Source organism: Haemaphysalis longicornis, unplaced genomic scaffold, assembly GCF_048455015.1.
Source record: "Haemaphysalis longicornis isolate Haplotype H1 unplaced genomic scaffold, Haemaphysalis longicornis Haplotype H1 scaffold_5, whole genome shotgun sequence".
NCBI classification, from domain to species: domain Eukaryota; kingdom Metazoa; phylum Arthropoda; class Arachnida; order Ixodida; family Ixodidae; genus Haemaphysalis; species Haemaphysalis longicornis.
In genome coordinates, this window is record NW_027526385.1 from 85,899,132 (window position 1) to 85,924,952 (window position 25,821).

General features: G+C 46.0%; 2 protein-coding genes across 4 annotated transcripts in view; one reads left to right on the top strand and one right to left on the bottom strand.

Annotated features, from left to right (window-relative positions):
- LOC144138542 (sorting nexin-8-like) overlaps window positions 1-5,768 on the top strand; it is a 31,778-nt gene extending 26,010 nt beyond the window's left edge. The window contains exons 13-14 of the mRNA XM_077670885.1: window positions 1,118-1,222; window positions 2,435-5,768. Coding sequence (XP_077527011.1) covers window positions 1,118-1,195 — 78 coding nt within the window. The 3' untranslated portion in view covers window positions 1,196-1,222; window positions 2,435-5,768. The remainder of the gene's footprint in view (window positions 1-1,117; window positions 1,223-2,434) is intronic.
- A 6,574-nt stretch (window positions 5,769-12,342) lies between these two features.
- Window positions 12,343-21,214, bottom strand: LOC144138543 (thymidine kinase, cytosolic-like). 3 transcript variants are annotated; one of them, XM_077670887.1, is made up of 7 exons: window positions 20,837-21,214; window positions 20,740-20,771; window positions 20,576-20,638; window positions 20,368-20,461; window positions 19,398-19,487; window positions 16,412-16,531; window positions 12,343-12,892 (listed from the first exon to the last, which is right to left on the bottom strand). In XM_077670887.1, exons 1-7 carry the CDS (start codon window positions 20,909-20,911, stop codon window positions 12,806-12,808), a joined length of 561 nt encoding a protein of 186 aa, XP_077527013.1. In that variant the 5' UTR covers window positions 20,912-21,214; the 3' UTR covers window positions 12,343-12,805. The 3 variants fall into 3 exon arrangements, with proteins under 3 accessions (XP_077527013.1, XP_077527012.1, XP_077527014.1); XM_077670886.1 differs by having other exon boundaries at window positions 12,347-12,892; window positions 20,525-20,638; window positions 20,837-21,186; XM_077670888.1 differs by lacking the exon at window positions 20,740-20,771 and having other exon boundaries at window positions 12,347-12,892; window positions 20,525-20,638; window positions 20,837-21,187.
- Between the last annotated feature and the right edge of the window lie 4,607 nt (window positions 21,215-25,821).

Here is a 25,821-nt window from a genome sequence, read left to right on the forward strand (position 1 = left end):
AATTTTCTCCCTAGCTTTCCTGACCCTCATGTGCCTGTCATCCGTTACTGCTGCACCCCATGTTTTCTCTTTCACCCTCCCCTGCGCCAATAGGTTGTTTGCTCAGTTATGCCAATGGAGGCAAAACACATAATGGGGGCTTAAGAGTGGTCCTTTAGAGTGGCACTCTGCAAGTGCGACTATGCACTTCAGCTGTAATAGTGAGAACTGCAACCCAGCAGTCAGTCGTCCTTCATTTGTGGTTGTGGTTTGCATAAGCCACGCCAAGAGCATCACCATTTTTTTTTCCCCTTGATGAACTACCGTAACTAGTCTTGTACTTTAGTATTGCAAGCTGCAGATCGATTCTGAGCTCTAGGGAAGCCTTCTGAAAAAGTTTCACATATATTGCAAATTTTTTTTTTATTGTCGGTTCGAGTTATGGCCATCTCATCGCTGTTGCCTCATATATTAAGCAGTTTCCCCCGGCGTTATGATCTTACATGACCGGAGAAACTTAGCCAGCCATGTTTTTGACTGAGGTTAGCTGTGAAAACACCAATGTGTACGCTATTCCAGTGCACATAAACGGTCTCTGGGCAGTTTAATCTCTCATGACCGGTTGTCGCGAAATCGCATCTCGCCAGTTGTAAGCCGTGCAACCAGAACAAAGAATCGGTAGCTGTTTTACCTGTGCTCAGGCAGAATATACCCAAGGATGGCAACATATGGCAGAAGTATCATCATATATGTCCCATTCAGGGGAGTAAAGTGCTGACTGCTGTCATTTCTCCGGCTTATGCCATTGATCACCATTCATCGGTGGTCATCCATTGAAACTCGTAGTTACTAAATGAATCTAAGTACTTTGGTTGCAAGAAAATGTCACATTATAGGTTTGTTCCGAAAACTCCGGCATGTGTAAAAATTCTCATGTGGCTTCTTTATAAGCAGACTAGAAAAAACGAAATCAAAAAAATTACTTTCGTGCCTTACGCTGAATTCAGGCTAGAAGAGGTTAAACTCGCCCAAAGTAGTCCCCACCCTCACCCTTTATGACATGTCAGTGTAGGTGTAGCTGGAACACCAATGCAAGCTTTGGGGACGACCTCTTTACACTTTCTGTCGTTTGACGCAGCTGGGAAGCCTGTGGAACGGAATGGCGCCCGCTGTCGCCAACATGCTGCCGAAAGCCGCCACACCTGTGCCTCGATGACAACGCAGGAACCAGCGCCCAGCTACAGTAAGGCCCTGCCATATCGCCACAAGCATGCCTTCTTTATTTTCTGTTTCTAGTGCCTGGCCACGCTCGGCTATCTGATCCTTTTCTTGCTGAGCGCACGGCAACCTTGTTTGATAGGAAAAGCGTTGCGCCCCGTCGTCACTAGCCCCGATTTTTTTTTTTAACCAACATTGTTCTCGATCTAATCCAATGCTTCTGGAGAGAAGGGTGCTGAGGGATAAATGCTCGTAGCGCAGACACCGCGGCATTTGATTCAGGGATGCTCGACTGCGCATGTTGGTTTGCTTTCTGCTTTTTTGCCGCTTGTGTTTTGTGCCTGTTCATCGCGGGCCACAAATTCGCTCCTGTAGATGCTAATTTCAAAGGGAATTGTGGTACGTTCCTCACTGCATGATAGTATTGCAGTGTAAAGTTGGGATGAGTTGATTCCAAAACTTAGTTCCTTGTGAGTTTTGGTGCCTGTGAGTGGTGGTTGCTGGTGCATAAATTGGTTCTGTGACGAGTTTGCCTCCACAGGTTGCAGTTGTGTGAGGGAAAGGGAGACTGTGCATGACACTGTGGAAGGTGTGGAACTCTGGTAGCCTTTGGTAGATCCTGATGAGCTATCATGAGCTATCCGTCATCATTATCCGTGTTATCATTAGGCCGTAAACAAGGTATTTGCCGTTTAAAGCCATCCTGGCATTTTGAGTTTGTTTTTCAATGTTCATCTTGAAAACACTAAAAAACAAACTTAGAAAATGTGTGCACCTTTTAGAGGGTGCCTTAGTCATGAGAAGTATTGCAGACTCAACATTGCCCCTGTGATTAGAGAACACGCTTGATATTTCATTGCCTATTACATGTCATATTCCATTTCAGTTTGTCGCTCGTATCATAGAATGTTTAGAGGGCCGAATATTGTTTCGGGTAGACCCAAATGGTGCAACCCCTCAGGCCATTTCTCAGGTTTGTAGACACATCAACAGCATTGTCAGCCACTGTATCACCAAAGTGACGCAACTTCTGTTGGTGACGTTGTGCAAAAGCGGTGTACTGGTTCACTGACAAACCGGAAAGTGTGCCAAGTTTTTGCAATGAAAGCTTCATTTTAAACCCCAAAGACAGTGTAAATAGAGCTTTATTTTGTATTGTGTAGAAGCAAGTGAATGCTCTAACGTCTTAGTGTGCATGCTAGCAAGCTTTACTGATTAGTGTCGTACGTTTTCGCAGCTGGCAATGGTCAACATTCGGCACCGTTTGCACAAGGTGCGCAGCGAGCTGAAGATGATGGGCACATGAAAAAAAGACTTGTTCTGCTTGGTTTGCGGAGTTTGGCGTTTTGGCCGAGTAGCTGTATTGCTGCCAGCGCTTTGGACAGCAGAGCCTTTACTTGGACTATGTGGTTAGGCTTTTTTGGAGGGTAGGCTAGGCACCCATTCCAGAAACGCCAGTGTGCCCCTGAAGCTGAAGTCTTCCATTTCTTGTACTCTTGTTGTCCATTGAAAAGGGATGTACTCTTACGTGTCGCATTACTTCTGAGCCCCAAAGATTATTTTGAAAACTGTAGTGCTATTTTTGTAAACCTTGTTAAGTTTGGACTCGTGGCACGCGCACCGTTCATTCCACATTTCAGAGGTGCTTCTAGCTTGTTCGTTAACCATTTTTGCGCTGCTGGGAGCAAATTATCGTTGTGTGAGTTATGTTTATTCTGGTTGGTTCCGAAGTTTGCACTAAGTTATGATCGCAGAATGTGTGGTGGTTATTCTGCTGGGGCTAGAGTTGTATTCCCAGCCGTTAAACTCGCTGCAAGTGGCAATAGTTGACCGGGTGTCCCGAGCCAAATACACATTTGGATTTTTTGTTGTTGTTGTTCCAAGGATGCCTTAGCCTTGTTAAAATTCTATGCGTGCAGTCTCTAACACACACTTTGCCGTCTTGGCTAAATTTCTATGAAACCTAGCACCGACGAGAAAACTGAACTGTGTAAAGTGAAGTGCCTTGGCGGTTAGTGTGATTTGTTTAACTCAAATGCATTGTCAGGGCTTTGTGCATGTAGCCATAACCATCTGATATGTATCTTGGCTGCCATTGGTGACACACTTAGCAACGAGGCAGGGTGTTTTATGGTGAACTGATCCTTCCTTACTTATACGGGTTTTGTTAACCATCACCGTTGTTCGGCCTAGAAGATGAAGCAAGGGGGGAGGGTGATGAACATCCAGGGGGAAAAAAAAAAAGCGAGTTGTGAATACGAAGGCATTAATATCCATTTGCATGCTCTCGGCATTGAGAGGAACTGAAATGGCTGTGGTGCCGGCAGTGAGTACAGAGATGTGCTGCGTAGAGCAACCTGACTCATTGGTGACTGCTGCGCCATTAGGTGAGGCCAGTGCTAACCTCCATATCCCCCACCCACTTGTTTGGGCCAATCTTTAGCAGTAGGATAAGGTTCTGTGCCTTAAAAGCAGTTATCAGGTAGTTTTATGTTATAGATCAGTTGCAGACGCCGTATACAAAATGAGACATTTTGAAGGGACCTCGAGGGATGTATGAAAATCAGTACTGAAGCACAGAAGTTAGAAATGGACCAAACCTTCACCACGCAGCTGTTAAGTATTTCAAGGCACATATTAGCAGGGTTCCTTTGCTCGCTGAGTCATCAAGTTGAGGACGACTTATTGAGGAATGGGCAGATGAGATGAAGTTTACGGGGATAAATTGGTCGCAGTTAGCACCGGACTGGGATAATTGGAGATCCATGGGAGAGGCCTTTGCCCTGCGGTGGGCGTTGATAGGCTGGTAATCATGATGGTGATTAGCAGGGTTTCTACTTTGTAAGAGTGTATGCAATTTCTTATTCCCTCCTGTTTGTGATCACATAGCAGCGACAGTTGTGTACGACTTGACAGTTGCTCATCTTTTTTTCGTGTGCTCGTTACTTAACTGCGTTTCCACACCAGTATTGTCGGCCAGAAGCTGGAGGCAAAGATTACTAGTACTGCATTACATTCCAGTTACCGTTGAAACAAAAGCCGGTGGTTTTGCTTCGATGTCGTGGCTTCTTTTGTTAGTGCTGTTCTTCCTCCACGTCTAAAACAGGCCCAGTATTCTCACTGTATAAGCTTTTTTTTTTCTCATAAATTTATGTATCGCTGTATTGTTTCTGTTGCATTCTCGGCCATTACCAATGCAAGCAAACTTTTTTTTCGCATCCTGCGTTGTTGCATCCCTTACTTGTTGAGAAAGCAACTAAGTCTAAGACTGTTTGCGTTGTTCAGTGTGCTGTGTTGTAGTTCAAGATGTCACAGCCCGTTCTTAGACTTGTTGAATTTCCACCACTTCCCACGGTACAACTGGAGGTCGTGTCAACTTTTATTCAAAGCCTCTTGACCTATCTGGGGCCCTGCACACTTGTTTCGGATGGTGGCTGCGCCTTGACGGGCCCCTTGGGGGGGCGGGGGGAGAATGGGAACTATTAAATATAAATTAAATGCTCGAACTGGAGCGTCAAGTACAGGGTGTTGCCTCAGTACGTGAGCCTCTTTAAACAAGCTTTTCAGTGTAACAGCTGTCTTGACTGTGCTCAAACTTAGCAGGAAGGTCGCATTTTGTAGTCTAAAATACTGCTGGCAATACCCATTCACGTTTTTTTACATCTAAATAAGCCATTCTAGTTTTTTTCTATTGCTTAATTTTTTCGCATTAGGTGTAAATCTGACATGCTTGGCTCCCATAGACGGTAATAGATGAAATAGAGGGGCTGTTTTTTTTTTATAATGGAAATTGAGAAAACTTTACAGTACTCTGCCTGCTGTCGCCGAAAAGACTTCAGAGACATCCTTTTAAACGCCGCTCAGTTCTGCTTTGCTCATTAGTTTGGCCAGTGTGTAACTACTTCAGAAAGTAGGTGCTCTAGCATACTTCGAGTGATGTCGAGTGTTTGTGATAGTAGATTTAGGTGTGCTGTTGGAACAGTGCCTGCCTTATGGTTTGTACACTTGTTTGTTCAGATATGCGAAGAACATTGACATAATATATTCTGCCTCAAGGTTATTAAAGTGGCATAGTGTACTGTTGATAAATATGCTTGCTGCCAAGGTCTGCCTGAATTGTGCTTGTAAAAGAACGTTGCGTGGAAAGCGATAACTACCCTCTAAGGTGAAGGGGATGTTGGTGTGTAATCAAGTGCTCGGAAGACTTTTATAACAGATGGTGTGTCAAGTGTAGTACTCATGTCTAGAAAAGTGAGGACTTCTATTTTTAGCGCAGTTGTGGGGGCCGTGAAGTGGTTAAAGTGCAATAGAGAGTACTGAAGGAACGTTAGGGTGTCTCAATCGATGCAGGTTGTTTTATTTTTTGCCAAGGCAAACACTAGTGGAGGGAGGAATGTACAAAGTGCCTGTGTTTGACAACGAACATTCCATTTCGGTGTTTGCAACTTGGTCCATCCGAGATGCGAGTCGATGCAGATTGTTCTTCCTTTTTTGTTTATGGAAGTGTAATTATAGTTTAGTATATATGGCATTGTTGCAATAAAGAGTATATGTATTTTTGATGTTACAAAGTCTGCTGACTTTTGGTTGCTTGTTCATGGTTTCTTCAGCGACTTTCGCATCGGTTACCCATCTCAAGAGAGAAATTTAAAGTGGTGAAAATAGGTAGAGGAAATCTCGAACAACTTTTTTTTTTTGTTCGCGGTTTTTAATGGCAGGTAGCAGAAGAATACTAGCAGCAAACCCTGTTTGCGGACTGAAATGTTGCTGTGCAAAAGGCTCAGGTTATAGTCGTGTCATTATCTTCATATGGTCACCCATGTTTTTACACATGGACAATTTTCTGGACAATTGACATGGACAATTGCACATGTACAACATGGACATGGACAGTTGCACAAATTTCAAACGAAACTGTACTGGATGGGTGGGCTGGTTAACATGAGAAAGCTATATTCACTTAGCTCTTTGCTGCTGCATGATAGTCACTCTTCACAACACAGCAAAGTACTTCCCTTGCAACAGTTGATACTATTCGCAAGAATGTGCAAAGTTTTGCTGATTAGGCGATGGCACATGTAACCAATTCAGATTACCCAAAACATTGTCATCTTCAATTGCACAAAATTGCTCACATAGCATTCGTGCGCGTTGCTTTTCACTTACAGTAAAACTGCGTCACAAGAGACACTCAAGGGACCTGAGAAACATGTCTCTTGTAACCGTGGTCTCTTGTAAACAATGTTGCTAACGTGGCGAACATAGGTTAACCGACTAAACAATCTTCATTCAAATGTCTGTTATAACCAAGTGTCTCTTATAAAGAGGTTTTACTGTCGCTTTGTCGTGCAAATCTCAAGTTCCGAGTGGTTAAAAAAAATGTGGACGTTTGACCAACTGCCGTGAAGATTTAAGATTTTTGCAAGTTGTCAGTTCCAACTATGAACTGCTTCGTCCACTTTCAGTTTGCGAGTTAGCTACGGCATAACTGTTGCCAAAGCCCCTCGCAGACATCTAGTACTGGCTGATTGAGAAAGCCTGTAATCGTCAACTGCTTCACATGTGGCATATGGAGACTTGGTGCTTCAGTATTGGTGTGGGAACACATTTAGTTGGAGGCAGCGAGTGACCATTAGTATTTCCACCTACTTTGGGTATCGCAGAACGGCAAGGTGACCTTATTATACCAAGCAAACATGTTTTCAGGGACAGAGCTATACTGATATAATTAGACAATGAATCCTGAAATTCTGCTGTACAGCACAAACTAATTCCGGCACAAAAGGTGCTCAAGCTTCCCAAAGCAGCTGCAAAGGTGTGTTGATGTGTCAGTGAAACAGCTAAGTAATCAACAAAGGTAGCTTTTTGGTGCATTTGTTACAGTATTGCCATTTGTTTATGCAGTCGAGAACCTCTGCCTAATATACCCCTCAATAATTCAATTACACAGTAGGTGGTTTAAATTACTTGTGTGCATTGCAGCACCATCACCACAAAATGCCAGTTATTGATTGGTTCTTAGGATGTAGTGCTCGTGTTTTTAACGAGAATGAATTTATTCTTAAACTACGTGCCCTGCCAGGACCTGGTGAAGGAAAATGTAACCTTGATTAGAGCCCAAAATTGTTGGCCTTGACAAGCATCTGCAAAGGCATAAATGCGGTGTCTGTTGAAATGAGAGTAAGGGATAAACCAATCCAGATAGCCGGATAAAACTTGGCGTGAAAGCATATGAGAGACCGAAGTGGAGGCAGGCAAATGTTGAGCAATGTTTATTGGAGCCGGAAGGAAACGTGGTTGGCATCTTGGTTCAAAAAGCCGCCACCCACATCGCTGCCCTGGCTTGGGAGGTTGGGCTTATCTGATCCCCAAGCCAAATGGAATTGGTGGTCGGGGCATTCGCATACAAAGCGATACGTGGTATGGGAGTGTGGAATTTTTGGAAGTCGTATGGGTTTGTCACAAAGGATATGTAATGGAGAGTTAAAGTAGGTTTTAGGTTTGCAGGTGGCGCCACAGGAAAGCATCGCTGGTATTGAAGAGTGAGTGGGGAGGAAGTTAGACAGGGCGGCTTTGGTGGTCATGCTAGAGGATGTCTGTGTAACAGCTGGGAACGAGAAGAGGGGTTAGACACACTGGTCTCAGAAACTTTTGTTTTTTGCTTTCCAGCCAATTTTGACGAAACTTCATCGGTTTGTTCAGTTTTTTAGCTTATTTCAAATATCTGATTAGTTTTGATGCGAGGTAACTGGTTTCTGAGATGAACGAAAAATTTTCTTGATTGTTCTTGAGAATAGGAAAAAAAAAAAAAACACTCAACAAAGGATTACAAGCAAGGCATGAATAGACAGCAGAAGTTGTAGGGAATAAGATGTGGGAAGCAGTTTTTTTGTTCTGCAATCACATACACATTTACATAAATTCTAAACTCTATGTTTGAACTACTAGTGCTAACCAATTAAAAATAATGCATATCAAACTAATAAAACACAAAATGCTTCCCATATTGGATGGTTCAAACATTCAGCTTCTCAGTGTAAAAGAAATGATCTTCCTAGCTGCACTACATGCTGGGTTATACTTCTCGAGAATTTCGTATCATTGCGGTACCACTTGTGGCGAAAAAATGGGGAATTATGGGAAAATTATTATTTTTTTTTTTTGAAATCGGGCCTCTATGGTGTTTATAAGTATCTGGTACTGTTCGACATACAGCATTTTCATAGGCAAAACTGTGCAAATCAAGAGAAGTGATATCTAGAAAAATGCTTTTTCGGGCAATTTTTCGATCCCACAGGCCCAGGTGCCCCCTTCAGGAGCACCTGGGGATAAAGACTGCAGGCAGCAGTGTGTGCCACCTTGTTCCCAGGTAAAGAGGTGTGACCATGGCCCCTCACAATGATAGAATGGAAAGTTGCTTTGAGTTTGAAATATAGTTTCAGTGTTGGCCAAGAGATGTTGCCAGAGAAATAGTTTCGGCAGGTCTGTTGAAATTGGCGAGGACGGTGACTGCATCGTTTGAGGTTGTGGTGGCTGTGGGGACACCAGTCATTCTGGTGGAATCTGGCAATCAAGGTACAAGCTCATCAGGAACTTAACAATCCTGGTGTGCCGTGTATCTAGACTGCCTCCACGTTTTTTCGATGCCTTACTTCCCACCCCTAGTTAGGGCAAAATGCCGGCTGGTGTTGCTCTCGGAAAGTAGGCCTAGCACCCACGAAGAGCAAGTTTCCTAACTGAAGTGTGTCACAATGAACTGACAGCATATTGGCTCAGATCACCGTAGCACACAATCCAAAACATGTGCATTCAGTCGGGCAAAAAATGTGAGGGAAAACTCTAGCCACCATTCTCTCTTTTGCCACTGTGTATTCAAGCAGTACACACCCTGCATGCATAGTGCAAGAAAGTTGCAGAACTTCATTAAGCCAGTAAATGATAAAAGTGTCAATGTGTCCCAGCTGTAAGCTGGGAGTATGTTTGGAACATCAGCCACAGCCGTAACTTTTGAATTCATTACCAGCGCTGTCTCCGTGCACAGAACATTTGTACGCTCCAGGGCAGTGGAACGGAAAGCAACCAGTCTACAAAAGCGCTTGATCTGTAATAAATTAGCTGTACCGTGCCGTTGAACATGAAGGCTCAAATCACCCGGTACGCACCACAGATGGTATAAGAATTTTATTGTCGTGATTAATGACAACACATGCAGTGAGATGGGCAATGAAATTAAAGGCGCCATGAAGAGAAAACACAAGTTTGGTTCATTCGAAAGATTGCCTCGTTAGAACCATAACGACACCACTTATAACGCAAACTTCGCTCAAATAAGCTACATAATTAGGAAAAAAGGAAATGACCATGCGACCCACCAGCTCATTTTCCGCAACAGAACCTATGATGTCACTCGAGAATGCTCTGCGATTGGCGGAGGCCGGCAAAAGCAAACGCATGTTAGGCAGGGCTTACAGTTTGCATAGTGAGCTAAATGCCCGTGAAACATACTGCACATTCTTTTTATGACAAAGAACGGTGGAGTAAACGGTTGAAGTTACGAACACGCAAGCGTGTGTGCCAATGTGTACGAAACTACCGCCGGCCGAGCTCGACATCTCGCCGTCGCGCAGACGAATTTTCGGGTTCGAGGCTCTTCGGGGCCAACGAACCGTTCCAGCACGCACAGCCGCGACCTTGCTTGGTATCGTAATCCATTCACAGGAGGTTGGCCGTCATATCGCCAACCAGCAAAGGTAAAAATAGAAACGAGGGGAGTAAGGAACAGCAAGCAGCGACGAGATAGTGACAGTCGTCGCAGTTTCGGAATGGTGTTGGCTTGCTGCTATTGTTAGGAGCTCGTTTCCAGTTTACAACCACTGAAAATTTGAGTTTGTTCGAGTACTTTAATGAAATTTCGTTGCTACGTTTTGAATTGCCCATGTAGTACGGGCAAATCGTCGAGGGAGTGCGACATCCCCGCCAATGAGGAGATCTCCTTTCATGTGCTGCCCAACGACGAACCTCGGCGAAGCAAGTGGCTACTTTTTGTGAACTTTGCAAACGGAGAAGAAAGAGAGCTACAGGAAGTACGAGTGTGCTCGCTTTTTCCGAGGAAGTGATTACGGCAGGGACCCTTACGTTAGCTCACTCCTGGGACATGCTGGCGCTCGTCGCCGACTTCGTCAAATCGCCGCCAAAGGCTCTGACCTTGGGGGAAAAAAATGCCGTAAACACCGCACATTGACGCTTGTATCTTTCTGGTCGCAGCAGAGAGCTCACGCGAACGGCTTTCCATGCACGACACCGGCCAACTGGCATAAGCGATACTGCTACTGAAATTGAACTATTATTAACCGTAATAAAAATACGGCACATACGTACCAGTCTGTATTCGTCCGTCGCGACGGGGCTGACGAGGCAGCGGTGCCGACGGCAGGGCGTTCGTCTGTTGTGGCTATCGCGGAATGGTCGCTTTCCCGTCCACTGCGTATCCCACAACTCTTGCCGCTCGTGCACTTAGAAGCATTGGGCGTTCAAGTGGTGTGAGGTTGTTAAATGCAAGCCCGAGCTCCTCGGCGAGAGTTTTGTTCTCCGGATCGGGCGATTCCATGACTAGGGCTGTGGGTGCACTAGGTTTTACTAGTATTTTTAAAATGGCCGCCGTCTCGGTCGACTCCCGCGTGTGGGTGCTATATGGAGTCGACATACTAAGTATGTTTCATGGACCGGCTCGTATGACGCCATGGTTCACGTCACGGAATGTGCAATTTTAGCGGGAGATTTAAAATTTTGGCTTAAATTGCCTTATTTCTCAGTGGATAAAGCATTATTTGCTTCCGGGAAAGCGCTTAAGGTACTATGAAACACCTAATCTTTCGAATAAAACAAACTTTTGTTTTCTCTTCATGGCTCCTTGAAGAGAAAACAAAAGTTTGTTTTATTCGAAAGATTAGGTGTTTCATAGTACCCCAAGCGCTTTCCCGGAAGCAAATGATGCTCTATTCACTGACAAATAAGGCAATTTAAGCCAAAATTTTAAATCTCCCGCTAAAATTGAACATTACGTGACGTGTACAATGGCGTCATAGAGCCGGTCCATGAAACAGATACTTAGTATGTCGACTCCATATAGCACCCACACGCGGGAGTCGATCGAGACGGCAGCCATTTTAAAAATACTAGTAAAACCTAGTGCACCCGCAGCCCTAGTCATGGAATCGCCTGATCCGGAGAACAAAACTCTCGCCGAGGAGCTCGGGCTTGCATTTAACAACCTCACACCACAAAAACGCTCAATGCTTCTAAGTGCACGAGCGGCAAGAGTTGTGGGATACGCGGTGGACGGGAAAGCGACCATTCCGCGATAGCCACAACAGACGAACGCACAGCCGTCGGCACCGCTGCCTCGTCAGCCCCGTCGCGACGGACGAATATAGACTGGTACGTATGTGCCGTATTTTGATTACAGTTAATAATAGTTCAATTTCAGTAGCAGTATCACTTATGCCAGTTGGCCGGTGTCGTGTATGGAAAGCCGTTCGAAAGTACTCGAACAAACTGAGGTTTTCAGTGGTTGTAAACTGGAAACGAGCTCATAACGACAGCAGCAAGCCAACACCATTCGAAACTTACGCGACGACTGGCACTATCTCGTCGCTTCTTGCTGTTCCTTACTCCCCTCGTTTCTATTTTTACCTTTGCTGGTTGGCGATATGACGGCCAACCTCCTGTGAAGGGATTACGATACGAAGCAAGGTCGCGGCTGTGCGTGCTGGAACGGTTCGTTGGCCCCGAAGAGCCTCGAACCCGAAAATTCGTCTGCGCGACGGCGAGATGTCGAGCTCGGCCGGCGGTAGTTTCGTATGCATTGGCGCACACGCTTGCGAGTTCGTTCGGACCTTCAACCGTTTACTCCACCGTTCTTTGTCATAAGAAGAATGTGCAGTATGTTTCACGGGCATTTAGCTCGCTATGCAAACTGTAAGCCCTGCCTAACATGCGTTTGCTTTTGCCGGCCTCCGCCAATCGCAGAGCATTCCCAAGTGACATCACAGGTTCTGTTGCGGAAAATGAGCTGGTGGGTCGCATGGTCATTTCCTTTTTTCCTAATTATGTAGCTTATTTGAGCGAAGTTTGCATTATAAGTGGTGTCGTTATGGTTCTAACGAGGCAATCTTTCGAATGAATCAAACTTGTGTTTTCTCTTCATGGCTCCTTTAAGGACATTGCACCGGTTGTGTGAACAGCAGTGCACTATAGTGCAAACTTTACATAACGTATTGGACCGTCAATAATATGCCTTGCTCAGGACTGAACTGGCCTTCGTCATAGGTAAAAATGAGTTTCCCCTACAAGGCAAAGAAGGGGGTGCTGTTTGGATACATTCAAAGGTGAAGCAAAAAAAAGTAAGGAGAGAATGTAAGTGAAATGCAACTTTCGTGAGCACAGAGATCATTGACACATAGTCAATAATGATTATGATAAGATAAAAGCAGTGAACCCATGGTTTACAGACAACCCAAAGGATAGGTACTTAGTGGAGCCATAACGAAGGTGTTCATGCATCACTGGGAGACATTACATAAATCTGTGTCCCTTTCAAGACGGCCGTTCAAGACGCCTTGGAGGGCACATCGTCTTCGGAGTAGCAAGCTCGGCAAACCGCCATGTATTTGTCAGCGCCTCCGATGACTTCAACCTGAACAGCGACAACAAAAACAAGTACAGTTTGGAAGGCACGGTTATGAAACTTAAAAAGCATTTCCAACTGTCTATCCAACGCCGAGCGCACTTTCGACAAGCCTTGGTGGTGTGTGCGGGTGCAGTTTTGCGCTCAGTTACGCGGAGGGTTTAATAAACACGTTCCCAAGTTCCATATTTTAGAGTTGTGGTGTTTGTACGTCCAGTCATGATATTCTGTTACCATACATATGGGTATTTCTCCCATGCCTTTAACCTTTAGGTAACTCAACTCCATTTCGGCCCCAAAAGATGTTCTCTAACTGAAAAAAGTTAGGAAAAAAACCATGCACCCTTCCATCTAACGACGACAGTGGTTGAACACGAAGCTTTCTCGTGATAGTTTCTTTGGCTGGCCAATCCCACACTGTAAGTATGTGCTACTCTGGAGGTACGCCCACTTTTCCGGAATACCCGCAGCAACTTTCGGGTGTGCATTCGTTGGCCTAACATTTAGGTTTCGGTGTGTCGGCGCAAATCGGGAACTGCTGCTTGGCATTCAATGAGCAATTTTTTGAGTGGGTGCTGTTTTGAGCTGTCAAACCCCAGAATGTGACGTTACACCTATCGTCACGAACCTCAAAACAGGAAGTTAGGCCTGACTTCTTGTGGCTAGCAGCCTTAGGCATGCAGAGCAACGCCATTTTCATCCTACATCACCCTGTGGGTAACGACTGTCGATGCTCACCTCACAACGCGAAGCGTTGTAATTTTGCTACACTTCATTCCCAATCATCATCATGGTCAGAGAAAGTTCGCTTCCCTGCAGGGCATACTCGCTTAGAGGCGCCATCAGTGAGAACATTAAAGCTTCGCTGTAATATTAAACAGTTTTTTACATTTTGTGCCACACGATGTCAGCACTCGTGTTATAGAGAAAATACTAAAAATTTGGTTATCGGTATGTTAACAGTATTTGAGCGTTCAAGTGATATGAAAAAGCAAAACTGGAGGCCCCACTACAATGGCACAGTCATGCTGCTTGGCGTTGGCTGTGGTCGATGGCAGCCAGTCGCACAAACAAGTCCCCGTGGCAGAGTAAGGATGCGGCAAGAAACTGGCTGGTGAGTCGGCCCTGCTTTTTCTGTTTTTCTGACACATTAAAATTGGCACGGCTGTTACTGGGTCAATGCAGTTTTTTTTAAGGAATCAAACTTGCACTTTGTCTTCATGGCTCCTTTAAACCATCACAGCCAGCCAGATTCCAATGAAAATGTTAGCCAAAATTATTCCAACTGCTGAATGAGGGTCCTCGTGATTGGGAAGTTTATTTTTTTATTTTGTAAACAGGCTCCATTGAGACGTCTTACTATAGCCCATTCTACATGGTGTGAATTAGCAGGCGAATTTGCTCCATTTAGACTGAAATTATGAAGCGGTCAAAATTCTGTTCCTTGCTTGTAGTCCATTAGGGACATAGTTAAACAAGAGTTTAAATACCCAGCAACCTAAGGGCATAGCCTCTCCCAACTGATTATTAAGCTCATTTGCTGTTTAATGACCAGTTATAGTTACCAAAAAAAAAAAATTTGTTTTCATTTTACTGCAATGGTGGTACAAGCCCCTTTGTTTTTTAAAATCTAATTTCTGTACAAATCAACAGATAGTTACACACTTCTGAAGCAAAGACTTCCAGTTCTAATTGTGTGAAGTTGTATACTTGAAAAAAACTACAGTGGTTAGGACTTGGTTGCGGCAGCTTTGGCCTGCTTCCCTCAAGACAGAATAGGGGGAATAATTTAGAGATGTCATTGACCAGTTCCTTTCGGTTATAACTAGCGGAATTATGAAAATGCAATTATGTAACTGTTGCCCCTAGCAGAATGCGGCTTCCAGTCTGAAGTCCCCTCAGATGTACAAAGTTTTCGCACACCTATCTACCGAGCTCTTGGCTGACGATAAAGTAAGTAGGCCATCATAAGCAAGAGAAATTAGAAACAAAGCAAATTTTCAAGTCAGGCAAAGAGTATGAACATGGCAGGCTTTTTTTTTTTATTTTGAAATTAATTTTTATTTGACCTGCTTCACCTAGAACAAGCATTTTCTGCCTGCATCCAGGCTTAGTTGGGAGTCTGAATGTACACATTAATGATGCCTGTCTACTACCACCACTCAACTTGTTTCTATTGTACATACCTTTTCTTCAGTTTGTGACAAAGCAAGCCAGTTCACGCAACATTTCTTGATCTCAGCAAAGCATTTCATAGGGTACCACATTCAGGTCTCCTTGAAAATCTCAACTCGATGCCCGATCTACACTAATAAAGTGGATGCCTCATCTCTTCAATATAGAAAACAATTTGTTTATGAAGGCGGTACGTTTCAGATCTGCAATCCTTTAATTCTGGGGTGCCTCAAGGAAGCGTTTTGGGGCCCTTATTATTTGTGGTCTATATTAACGACATAACTTCTTGTGCCCATGAAAGCATTGGCACTCATTTATTTGCTAACGATTGTCTTTTGCACAGAGTTGTTGAATGAACTGATGACCAAATAACCCTCAATAACAGTCTAAATTTTACAACTAATTGGTGCAACAAATAGGGAATGAAGCTTAACCAAACCAAAGCAATGTTTATGTGCATAACACACAAAAGATGCTCCCTTTTTTTGTACATTTACTCAATAAAGGGCGTTGAAATTTTTCACACCGATAACTTTAAATACCTCAGCATAACGTTAGCAAATAACTAAACCTGGTTAACGCATATCAACACAATTTGTGCATCAACACTGTGGAAACTAAGCCTTTTACGACACTAACTATACGCATGTCATTTGGGATCCCTGCACTAACAACGCTATTAACTTAAACAAATTCAGAGGTTGGCCATCCAGTTCATATATAATCGTTATTGCCAACATGACTCGCCAACCAGCTGAATGAAAATAAATGACATCCCGACATTACAGAACTGCCGGGGAAAAAAAAAAGGACTAAAATTTCTTTACCAACCTTGGAGCCATAAACCATCACTTGACCCTGTACCATATCTGCAACTTTTGCCTCACAGACCTATCAGCAACTATCACCCCCTTAAATTTACTCCGATTTTTGCACGCACGAACTTCAAATTTTCTTTCTTCCCCCATACAATAAGTGACTGTAATACCTTGCAAGACATAACCTCCTTAACAATGCACCTCAGTTGACTGATCAGCTCTTCAAATAAAATGTAACAATGTTAACATCCCGCGCCGGCGACCAGTCTCTCTGTTATTGTTTAAAATTTCTGTTATTGCGACACGCTTTTGCTTTTCTCTTTCGTATCTTATTCGTATTGTATGAAATACGCCTGTTCTCTTTTATTTCCTTAAACTGTTCATTGCTCTACGATTACTTGCTTTCACAATCTCCTTTTCTTTGTCTACAACGGGTTCACCACATTGTTGCATTGATAAACCGCTCCTGCTTTGGCCACTCATAGTGCGCAGTATTGCACAAATAAATAAATAAAAATAAAACGCAGATCCAAACCTCTTTTTCACATCCCCGGCGTTTCGTGTACGCAGCCTCTGCAAAGCAGAGCATGCAGACTGCAGAAAGCTTGATGACGCTCTCCGAGAGTGGAACCAAGGTCAGGATGTTGGGGAACCCCTGCGAAGCAAGGTGCAGAAATTTAAAGCCGTTCCACTCAATGCGAAAGCTGTTGGCGCCGTTATTCGCTCACTGCTATCACCCATCACACTCTTCGTCGCCCTGTCTCACTCCTCTTTCGATAAATTCAATGCAGGTTTGTCCAAGGCATTTCATATTTCCCGCCTTCACAGTGCTCGCGCGCCCCCTACCTGAAACTGTGTCAGTGGGAGTTCTGTTCTTTTTGTGCTTGCTTTTCCTCCCGCATGTGCCAGCATTGCACTGACACCTTTTTTCACTTACTATCGTAAAAACCAACCCAACGAGCGTTCCTAACTAAATGAACGCGGGCACTGCCGGTTAAATACGTATATTTTGCCTCAAATGTACCAATTTTTCTTTGTGCTAAACAACGGGGAGATGTATGCCAAGTGCCAGTGGTTCACAAGTGTCGAACGCTAATGACTGTATAAACATAAAATTGAACAATTCTTTCGAAAAATAAACTTTTGTTAGTCAGCGCCCGTGTTTGTCGCCTCTGCTCTTAAGGCCGAACCGCATGGAGCGTTTTTTCACGCGATTCGCGCGCGTCGGCGTTGCGCGTGCGTTTTTTCGACGCTCGTGTGGACGATTCCGCGCCCGCGGCAGCATCTGCCTTGGCTAGATTTTGACGCGCGTCGCGCGCGGCAGTGGGAGGAGCCTGGCGACTTGCGCCAATGGGGAGGCGCGCGCCTCATAGCAGCGTTTTCGAAGCTCTCAAGACAGCCGGCTGGCTCCGCCGGGGATGTTTAGGCTTACTACCCCAGCAGAATTGAATGGGCGCTTTCACTAGCGGCGCGGATGATGTTTTATAGTACAGTTTTCGCCCACATTATAAGCTCCTTTACCTCACAAGCAACTTCGTGCGTGCCTTCAGGGGCATTTTAGAGAGCGGTTAGAAATGGTCGCTCGAACTCCCGGCACCGCTTCGCTGCCGAAGCCGCCGCCGGCGGCGGCGCGCGCAGCGTCCGGGTGGCTACGCGGTAGAGTCAGCGCGCCTGTGGCGTGCGCGGCGCGTTTTCACAAGCAGAAAACGCTCCATGCGGTTCACGCTTTAGTCCCGTCCCTGCGCTGTTCAATTTCATGCAATGAACCAACTAGCCCAGTTACAAACCCTCCTACTGTATAAACCACTTGGCTTTCGAAGTCTGTGGGACACCGCGACGACAGAACACCATGTGGCTATACTTGGGTCCAGCGAGCGAACTACGATGACAAGGCAAGCTTCTAAAGTGTTCTGCACTTAAAACATTCCCTGCCATTCCAAAACAGGCAAAACAGACAATAGTAGCACCTTAGGGCACTCAAGCTGACCATTAAAGCAACCTGTTCACTTATTGTTACTGCTTTTCAAAGTTTGCACATGAAAAGGTACTTCAGACATGGAAGCACAATTAGATGTTTTGACAGTACGAGGGGCACGGGGTGACAAAACTGAAGACAGTGCCGACGTTACAAATAAAAACATCCCTGGCCAGAGACAAACGATTTTCTAGCCCAATAAATGCTGCTGTCTGTAAGAGTAAAGACACCTTTGTGATTGTCATTGCCCTCCTTGTGATAGAGTTGAATGTCGATAATTTGAAGTTGCTTAATTGATATTATTGGTTAAATGGAAGTGATTTTCTGGTTCTGGCAATTTTACGCGCAAGCTAATGAAGAAATTGCTCGATAATTTGAAGCTAAAACTCGTTACGTTGGTCAATTAAAAGTTAATTTGAACAAGAAGCATCCAGGTGACTGTCATTTCTCGATAAAATTCAAAATTTTCAACCACACACACACAAAAAAAAACTGTTCTGTACTCATGTTGGCGCCATCATAACTGAGAAGCTGATGGAATGGCACGCCAGTTGAGACTCGCACCGGCGCCAGCATTCATCTCCTTTGAGGTTTTTCTGTGGTGTTACGCACAGAGCCGACAGCAGTTTATCCGGTGGATGATTCAGACTAATTCTAGCAACAAGTCTCAACTATCATGGCAAGCCTTGTCAACTTGGCGACGAAACTCGAGATCCTGAACGTTATCAAGGCAGGCTAATAACAATGCTGTTCTCATGCTTTTTGTTTAACTGACTGGAAGGTCGGTTAATTCGAAGTGTTTTGCCGTTCCCGTGGACTTTGCATTAACGGGAGTCAACTCTACTACAACACAACCTCAATAACTCGAATCAGAAGGGAACAGAACATCCGCAGAAAATAATGGAACGTTAAATCACACGAATTCTTTAACATTTTAAAGTGTAAATGAATTAGTATAATTCATCACTGTAAACAGATTAGTGTAACCGACACCCCATCAATGACGATGGGACAATGATTTTAATTATCCAGCAATTTGAATTGATGAGAAAAAATCCCGGACCATCTCCACTAACGTGAAACCTGGGAAGGGGCGAAGCATGCAGTGTATAAGCGTATTCTTGGCGCCTTGGCGTTTTTTTCAATGGAAATGAAACCGTTGGGGGGTATAGGGAAACAGCTTTGCTGTAAAAGTCTTGTGTCTTTGAAGCACGACGCTCTGTAGCGCGAGGAAGAAACGAATGTCCCGGTGTTTTCTTAGTACGCGTTACGTTCTAGCTCGAGGCGTAAACAGGTTTCCCGGTGTTTTAGTACTGTGACTACATGAGAAACGACGATTACGACAACATGAGACGTTGACAGCCTGAGCCCCTAAGGGGCTTCACCCCCAAAATCGCAAGCTGGGTTCACCCTCAACACCAGTCAACACTCCAAACCTGAGCAACTTGTCGTCACCCACCATGGTCTACGGAGTTTCATAGCGTCTGAATCAGTGAAGCATTCCAATCAATCAATCAATCAATCAATCAATCAATCAATCAATCACCTGTCGCTGATATGTCCCGTCCAGGGCAGCAATGACAACAATCTTTCCCGCTTCTGCCATGTCTTCCGCAAATTCCACAATGTCAGGAAACTGCAGGAAAGACATGTGCCTTCAGGGCATCTCAGTGAAGCACGACAGGATTCAAACTCATGCGCTCTAAACATGCTTGAATAGATTACACGAGTGTTGCTGCCGTGTTAAAGAGCCTGAAGCACTGCCTTCTTCAAACGATGCCATGAAGGTGGGGAGAATCCTCTGGAGAGGTTTCTATGACATCACACGCTACTAGCCATATACACAAAGGCCAGTGCACTTGGCTCTACGCTGCTTTTTGTGTGCATCTCAGCATTGACGCAGGGAGCAAAAAGGTGCGAGCGCTGCATGACTGCCTTGCATAAAGTAGAACGGTTCGTGCCAGCAAAAAAGAAAAAGAAAAAAGTTGCAGAAATTACATACAAGTGCTACTGCAATCACACTGCAATGGGGAAAAGGCTGACTGCGCTCTACAAGAATCCTAAAGGAGTTCCAGCTGCACTAGCTCTAACCACATGGTGAGGTGTGTACTTGGAGAGAGAGGTTTCCAGTGTGTGTACATGTTGTTCTGCTTCTCATTTGCAAGTTTATAAGGAGCAAGATTCACATCACCCTACTCATTTGAAGGCATGATAAGCAGTGTTCCACGTATTTCCAATTGTTACTACGTGGAATACCGCTTTCACGTGGAACACCAATTTCCAATTGTTATTACGAAACTTTACTCATTCCTGTCACAACACAGATGAATAGTGGCCCGGTTTGCTCATACGTTCTTGGCATTCAAATAATAACGAATTACACCTTCATCCACTCACATAAGGCTGCTAGTGACTGGAATCCCGCAAAACCACACCACACAACAACAGCCCCAATTTGGCTTAGTGTAGTGTCGAGCACTACAATAGCCAATATTGTAGTGTCGAGGTATTCTTACAAATTGTCCCTCGTCAATGCCAATGATCCTGAAGTCGGACATCATATCCCTGAGGTCAATGAGCGTGGTGGCTTTCACGGCTGCCATGGCCTGCCTGCAAGTGCAAAGGTCAGAAGTTCAGGATTCAAGAAGTCAAAGGTGAGTCGCTAGTACTCACTTATCGTGAGTACTTATGTTCTCGGCGTCGTAACGGGTGTCCCCCGCATACTTGACGATCAGGCACTTGTGATTGGCGATCTCGTAGCGCTTGAGCCGTCTCATGAGCTCGGTTCTGAAACACGCAAAGGAAGCAATTGCAACGTAAGCACTTCGAACTGCTCAGCGTTTGGTTAAGTTTAAGAGGCAGATCAGAGCGGAAAATAACCGACTCACGTTTTGCCCGAAAACATGGGTCCAATAATCAGCTGCGGAAACAATAGATTAAAAATTCCGTCACAGAATACGAGACAATCTTGAGAGGGAGTGTTACCTGAATTTGACCTTTCGGCTGGGAGTCCACGCTACTGTGGTTCACAGGCAAGTCGCAAGAGCCTAACACAAGCATTGTTTATCTATATAAAAGCAGTCTACTCGTAGAAAAATAAATCTGGGCGTAAATAACGTAATAAGCCATAAAAGGGTCCGCCCGTAAGAGCAAGCTGCCGTGGCGAGTTGGCGCACAGAACAGGGAGGGTTCCCGCCAACTGAAGAAGGCGCGCAAACCATAGCCAGGCCAATGCTACTTTTTTCTAGTTTCGCTTCTATTATTGCGCTCGTAGAGGCAGTGGCGCTGGGGAAACACTCCTCCCCTCTTTTTTTTTTTCTTTCCGCTTCTCTCCGGCGCGACTGGGGGCGCGCATGCGCGATAACGGTCACCGCAGTTGCTTCCGCAAAATCCTCCCTGTTCTGTGCTTCCGCACGGCGAGGCTTCGAGGCCGACGCGCGTCTCATGTAGTGGGCGATTTCTCGTATGTGCTTCCTCGGACATTACGGTGCTGCAAAAGGGACGCCAAGAACACGAGGATGAATCGTAACGCGAAGTTAAGTGCCGTTAGCAAAAGGTGAGAACCTCGTTCGTATGCACTACGTGAAGCTGAGCTGAAGGATAGGGTGCTGTGCTTGAAGACAGACAGCCTTGTCTGTGTTGTATTGGTCATCGGTGTTTCTCGCCGCACGTCGCGTTCGCGCACGTAACGCGAATAAAGTGTTCAAGTGATATTCGAGCTGGCGTCGTTACTGCTCGAGCGGCGTGGCTTCGCGCCGTCGGAGCGAGGCTTGCCCGCGGCGGTGGTTGCCGGGTGGGAATGGGGGGGACGGGGAGGGGGGAAGGAATCCAACCGGCATGAGAGGAGAAAGCATTACCTCTCCCCCACGCAAGCTGCGCGCCCTCGCATTGTTGCCATGACAATTATAACGCCTTCAAGGCCAATACGGCGGTGGCGTTGCTAGGGCAATAACAACGCAGTAATGTTTCCCCAGGCGGACCAGGGGAGAATATGGCGCTAGGCTAGTGTCACAATTAGCCCGGACGCTGGGTTGAAGGCTAAGAGACCGCCTCCTCCCATTCAGCCTGCACCCCAAGAACCAGTTCACAGCGGTGCAAAGCGGGTTCCGCCATCGGCGGAACCAGACCTGCACATTTTTCGTCTGCTTCTGCACCTCCTCGGCAGGGAGTGCAGGCAAAGCCATGAACCCGTCCTGCACCCGTCGGCACCACCGGTGAATCGAACGGCGCGGTTCAGGTGCCGCGAGCTGCACCGCTGAAACGAACGGCGAAGTGTGGCACCGCCTGAACTGGTTCACGCGGTGCAGGTGAAACGAATAGACCCATAGTGCCAGTATATTCCAGGCACTATACCTTCAACCCAGCGTCCGGGCTAACTGCGACTCATGCGGCATATTCTCCCCTGGTGAGCCTGGGGAAACATTACTGCGTTGTTGTTGCCCTAGCAACGTCACCGCCATGTTGGCCTTGAAGGCGTTATAATTGCCATGGCAACAATGCGAGAACGCGCAGCTTGCGTGGGGGAGAGGTAAAGCTCTCCCCTCTCATGCCGGTTGGATTCCTGGCGGCGGCGGTTGGATTCCTGGTGGCGGCGGCGGTTGCCGGGCTGCGCTATTACGTTTCGTCTACTTTCCAACGGGGGCGTGGCCTTCGGGGCCGCTGACGCCTCTGACGTCGACGGCGCGCCGCCGTCACATCCGCTGCACGCTTTGCAGTGGCAGTAGCAGCAACGGAGCTGCCGCAAATAAATTTGACGATTTACCTGTAGAACTTCTAAACTGTCAATGGGAACACACGCGCTTTTGAGAGGATTACGTTAAGCGCCGAAAAATTTTCGAATCCACGCCCGCATCCATTGCGAAGTCACGCTCTAGTCTAGCCGATCCGCTGAGCGAAGGAAAATGTCGCGCACTGTGTGCGATTAACAAGCTGTGCTACGCTGTAGCTGCTGCGCCGTAAAGTTTCGCTGAGCTGTGCTACCACATAACCCCTCGCTGGGTTAGGTGGGTGGTGGTGACTATGATGAAAGTGCGCCGTGTGCTTCATAAGCCGTTGTATTGTGAGGTGCTGAGAAACCGTGCGAGATTCCCAGCCAACTTTCCGAACATGCGATCGTCCATTTCATCGTCAAAGGATTTACTGCGTGACTTGATGTGTTCGCTTCTTTTTTGCTTTTTATTTACGCATCACGGTGTGCTCGACGCCTGAGCGAGCATGTTTCGTATGCCCAAACGCATCGCCGCTTACCTTATGGTTTTCCTACCGACCAAGGCGGAGTGGCACTGTGTTGGTGTATCCGCTCTGCCAAGCATGTACTTTTGTTTCCTTTTTAAATTGAGTGAAGTTTCTAATAACAATGTATTAGTAGCTTTTTGCGAAACTGCGGCTTGCGTTAACATGCGTGCTACGAGGCTTTCGGCTGCGGTGGCATGCCTGCGGTGGGAACCGCTGTGTCGTTCCAGTTTCTGGTGCTTCAGGCATGTAATTTGACTGCTGGTAAGCTGCCTGCTTTCTGTCCGGGAATTGGAATGTAGTGTGCCAGCTCTGTCAAGCAACTGTTGGTGGGTGAGCCTCTTACCGGCAGTTGTGGAAAGCCAAATATCGTGCTGTGCTTCGTAACTCCTGAAAAAGTGGTGCGCAGCATTGTTATCTTTTGTGAACGCTTCTTTTTTTTGTGGGATAGAGGCATTCAGTGGGCAGGTGCCGTGCGTGACGTTGACTGTTCTAGATGACGAGCAGCTGTATTGCTTTCATTGCCGATGTGCTTCAAGCTGTACCCAAAAGGTCGACATGTCAACAGTGGACCTGTATTGTCTAATATTAATCGGCGCTTCCTGTATGTAGGCCAACCCACTAAGTTTCTCTGTATTTGTTTCATGCGTTAGCAAACAACTACCAATTGAGCTATTTAAATCCAGCCCTGTAAAACCGGCTTCACAAAGCACAAACGCATTGCTAGAAAGACATCTAATAAGGGGAAATATAAGCAGTGTGACAACAAAATGTGGGGGTTCCAAAGCCTTTTTTAAATGCCCAATTAGTGCATTACGTCACGCTTTTTATTCCTATCGGGTCTGAAGGTATGAGTCTATCATAATTACGCATGTTAATTTGCCTGATTATGTGTTTACATAGCATGTACATACTGCCCTTTTTTTCATTAAGGGCCGACTTGCCAAAGAATGCTGACACATTAACACTGTTACACTTCTCGTCATTGAATTTTTTAGTGAAAAGAACTGCTGAAATGACCCCTTAAATGCTGCTCATCCGATACCGTTTTCACATCAGTTCTTACAGTGTCCACCATGTGCCCCTAGCATACAGCCAAAGACTTGTTGAGGCATGCACAAAAAATTTTGATGCATATCAAATAATTAGGTACCACTGCATAGTTACAGGTGCCGTCAGAAGTAATTGGAGCACGGGAGCTGTGGCCGAACCGCATCGGAGCGCCGTGTAGCTGCACCGGCGGTAAACGAAAGGAGCAGAACACGCATGCGCGCCTGCCGACGGTGAGAGCCCATCTATACTTCTCAACCCATTTCTTTTAACGCGGCTTCAAGTGAATTATTCGCAGCATACTGGTCTCGGCGATGGCGCTGATAGCAGAGGTGGTATCTGGCAGCGTCGCTCACACACTTTCAGCGCCCACGAGTTGCTGGAGAAGCGTCGTAATCGCTAGGGTCTGAAATGACAATTTTTCTTTTCTAATATGTTTAGGTGGGTATGCTATCAGCGCCATCGCTGAGACCAGTATGCTGCGAATAATTTGCTCGAAGCTGCGTTAAAAGAAGTGGGTTGAGAAGTATAGATGGGCTATCACCGTCGGCAGGCGCGCATGCGTGTTCTGCTCCTTTCGTTTACCGCCGGTGCACCTACACGGCGCTCCGATGCAGTTCGGCCACAGCTCCCGTGCTCCAATTACTTTTGACTGCACCTGTACATGTTCTCTGAGCATGCCTAGACTGGAGCTCTCCATTGCAAAGTACTGGTTTGGTGCATAAGGGTGTGAATTTTGTGAAGCAACCAGTCTCGCAAAAACAACTTTATTTTATGTTAGCTGAAAGTGATTAGCTTTGTGCCTGATAGCCCTTGGACTGCAGTTCTCTGAATACTTGAAATCTATCCAATTGTACACCCACCCAATTTTTTACCAATAGCACCGGAGCGTCGACCGTTCGGTCGATCAGCGCCTCGTGATGGAGTGATACGGCAAACTCGGCGAGGGTAGCCGCATGCGCACTAAGCAAAGGCCGCTGCTGCCGTTGTCTGCTAGGCTGTTCCGAGAGGAGACGGCCGCCCCCGATTTTTGTTATTAGCTAATCACACTGCCTGCCATACTCGAAATTTTTCTTCAAGACCGGGCACGTGGCGCCAACTGAAAACAGAGTAGTCAGCGTTGCTGAACGAACCTAGCGCTGAACGAACTTTGCGTTTGGCAACGCTGATTACTCTGGTTTCTGTTGGCGCCACGTGCCCGGTCTTTAAAATTTCGAGTATGGCAGGCAGTGTGATAAGCGAATAACAAAAAATGGGGCGGCCGTCTGCTCTTGGAACAGTCTGCTTTTGGAAAAGCAGACGAACCGAAACGCGCTATTCTGTTTCGTCTACTTTCCAACAGGGGCGTGGCCTTTGGGGCCTCTGATGTCTCTGACGTCGAGGCCACACAGCCGTCACATCCGCTGCACGCTGTGCAGTGGCAGTAGCAGCAGCAGAGCTGTCCCAAATACATTTTGAAATTCGCCTGTAGAGCTTCTAAACTGTTCATCGGGAATATATGTGCTTTTGCGATGATTTTGTTAAGCACCGAAAAATTTTTGAATCCACGCTAGCATCCATTGCGCAATCACGCTATAGCCGATTCAAAATGCTGTGTGCCAGCTGGTGACAGCTGCCATGGTGTGTGCCAGCTGTGCAACAAATCTTCCCGGTTCTGTGCGTGCAACCCCAGAACCGCCCGCTGGGTT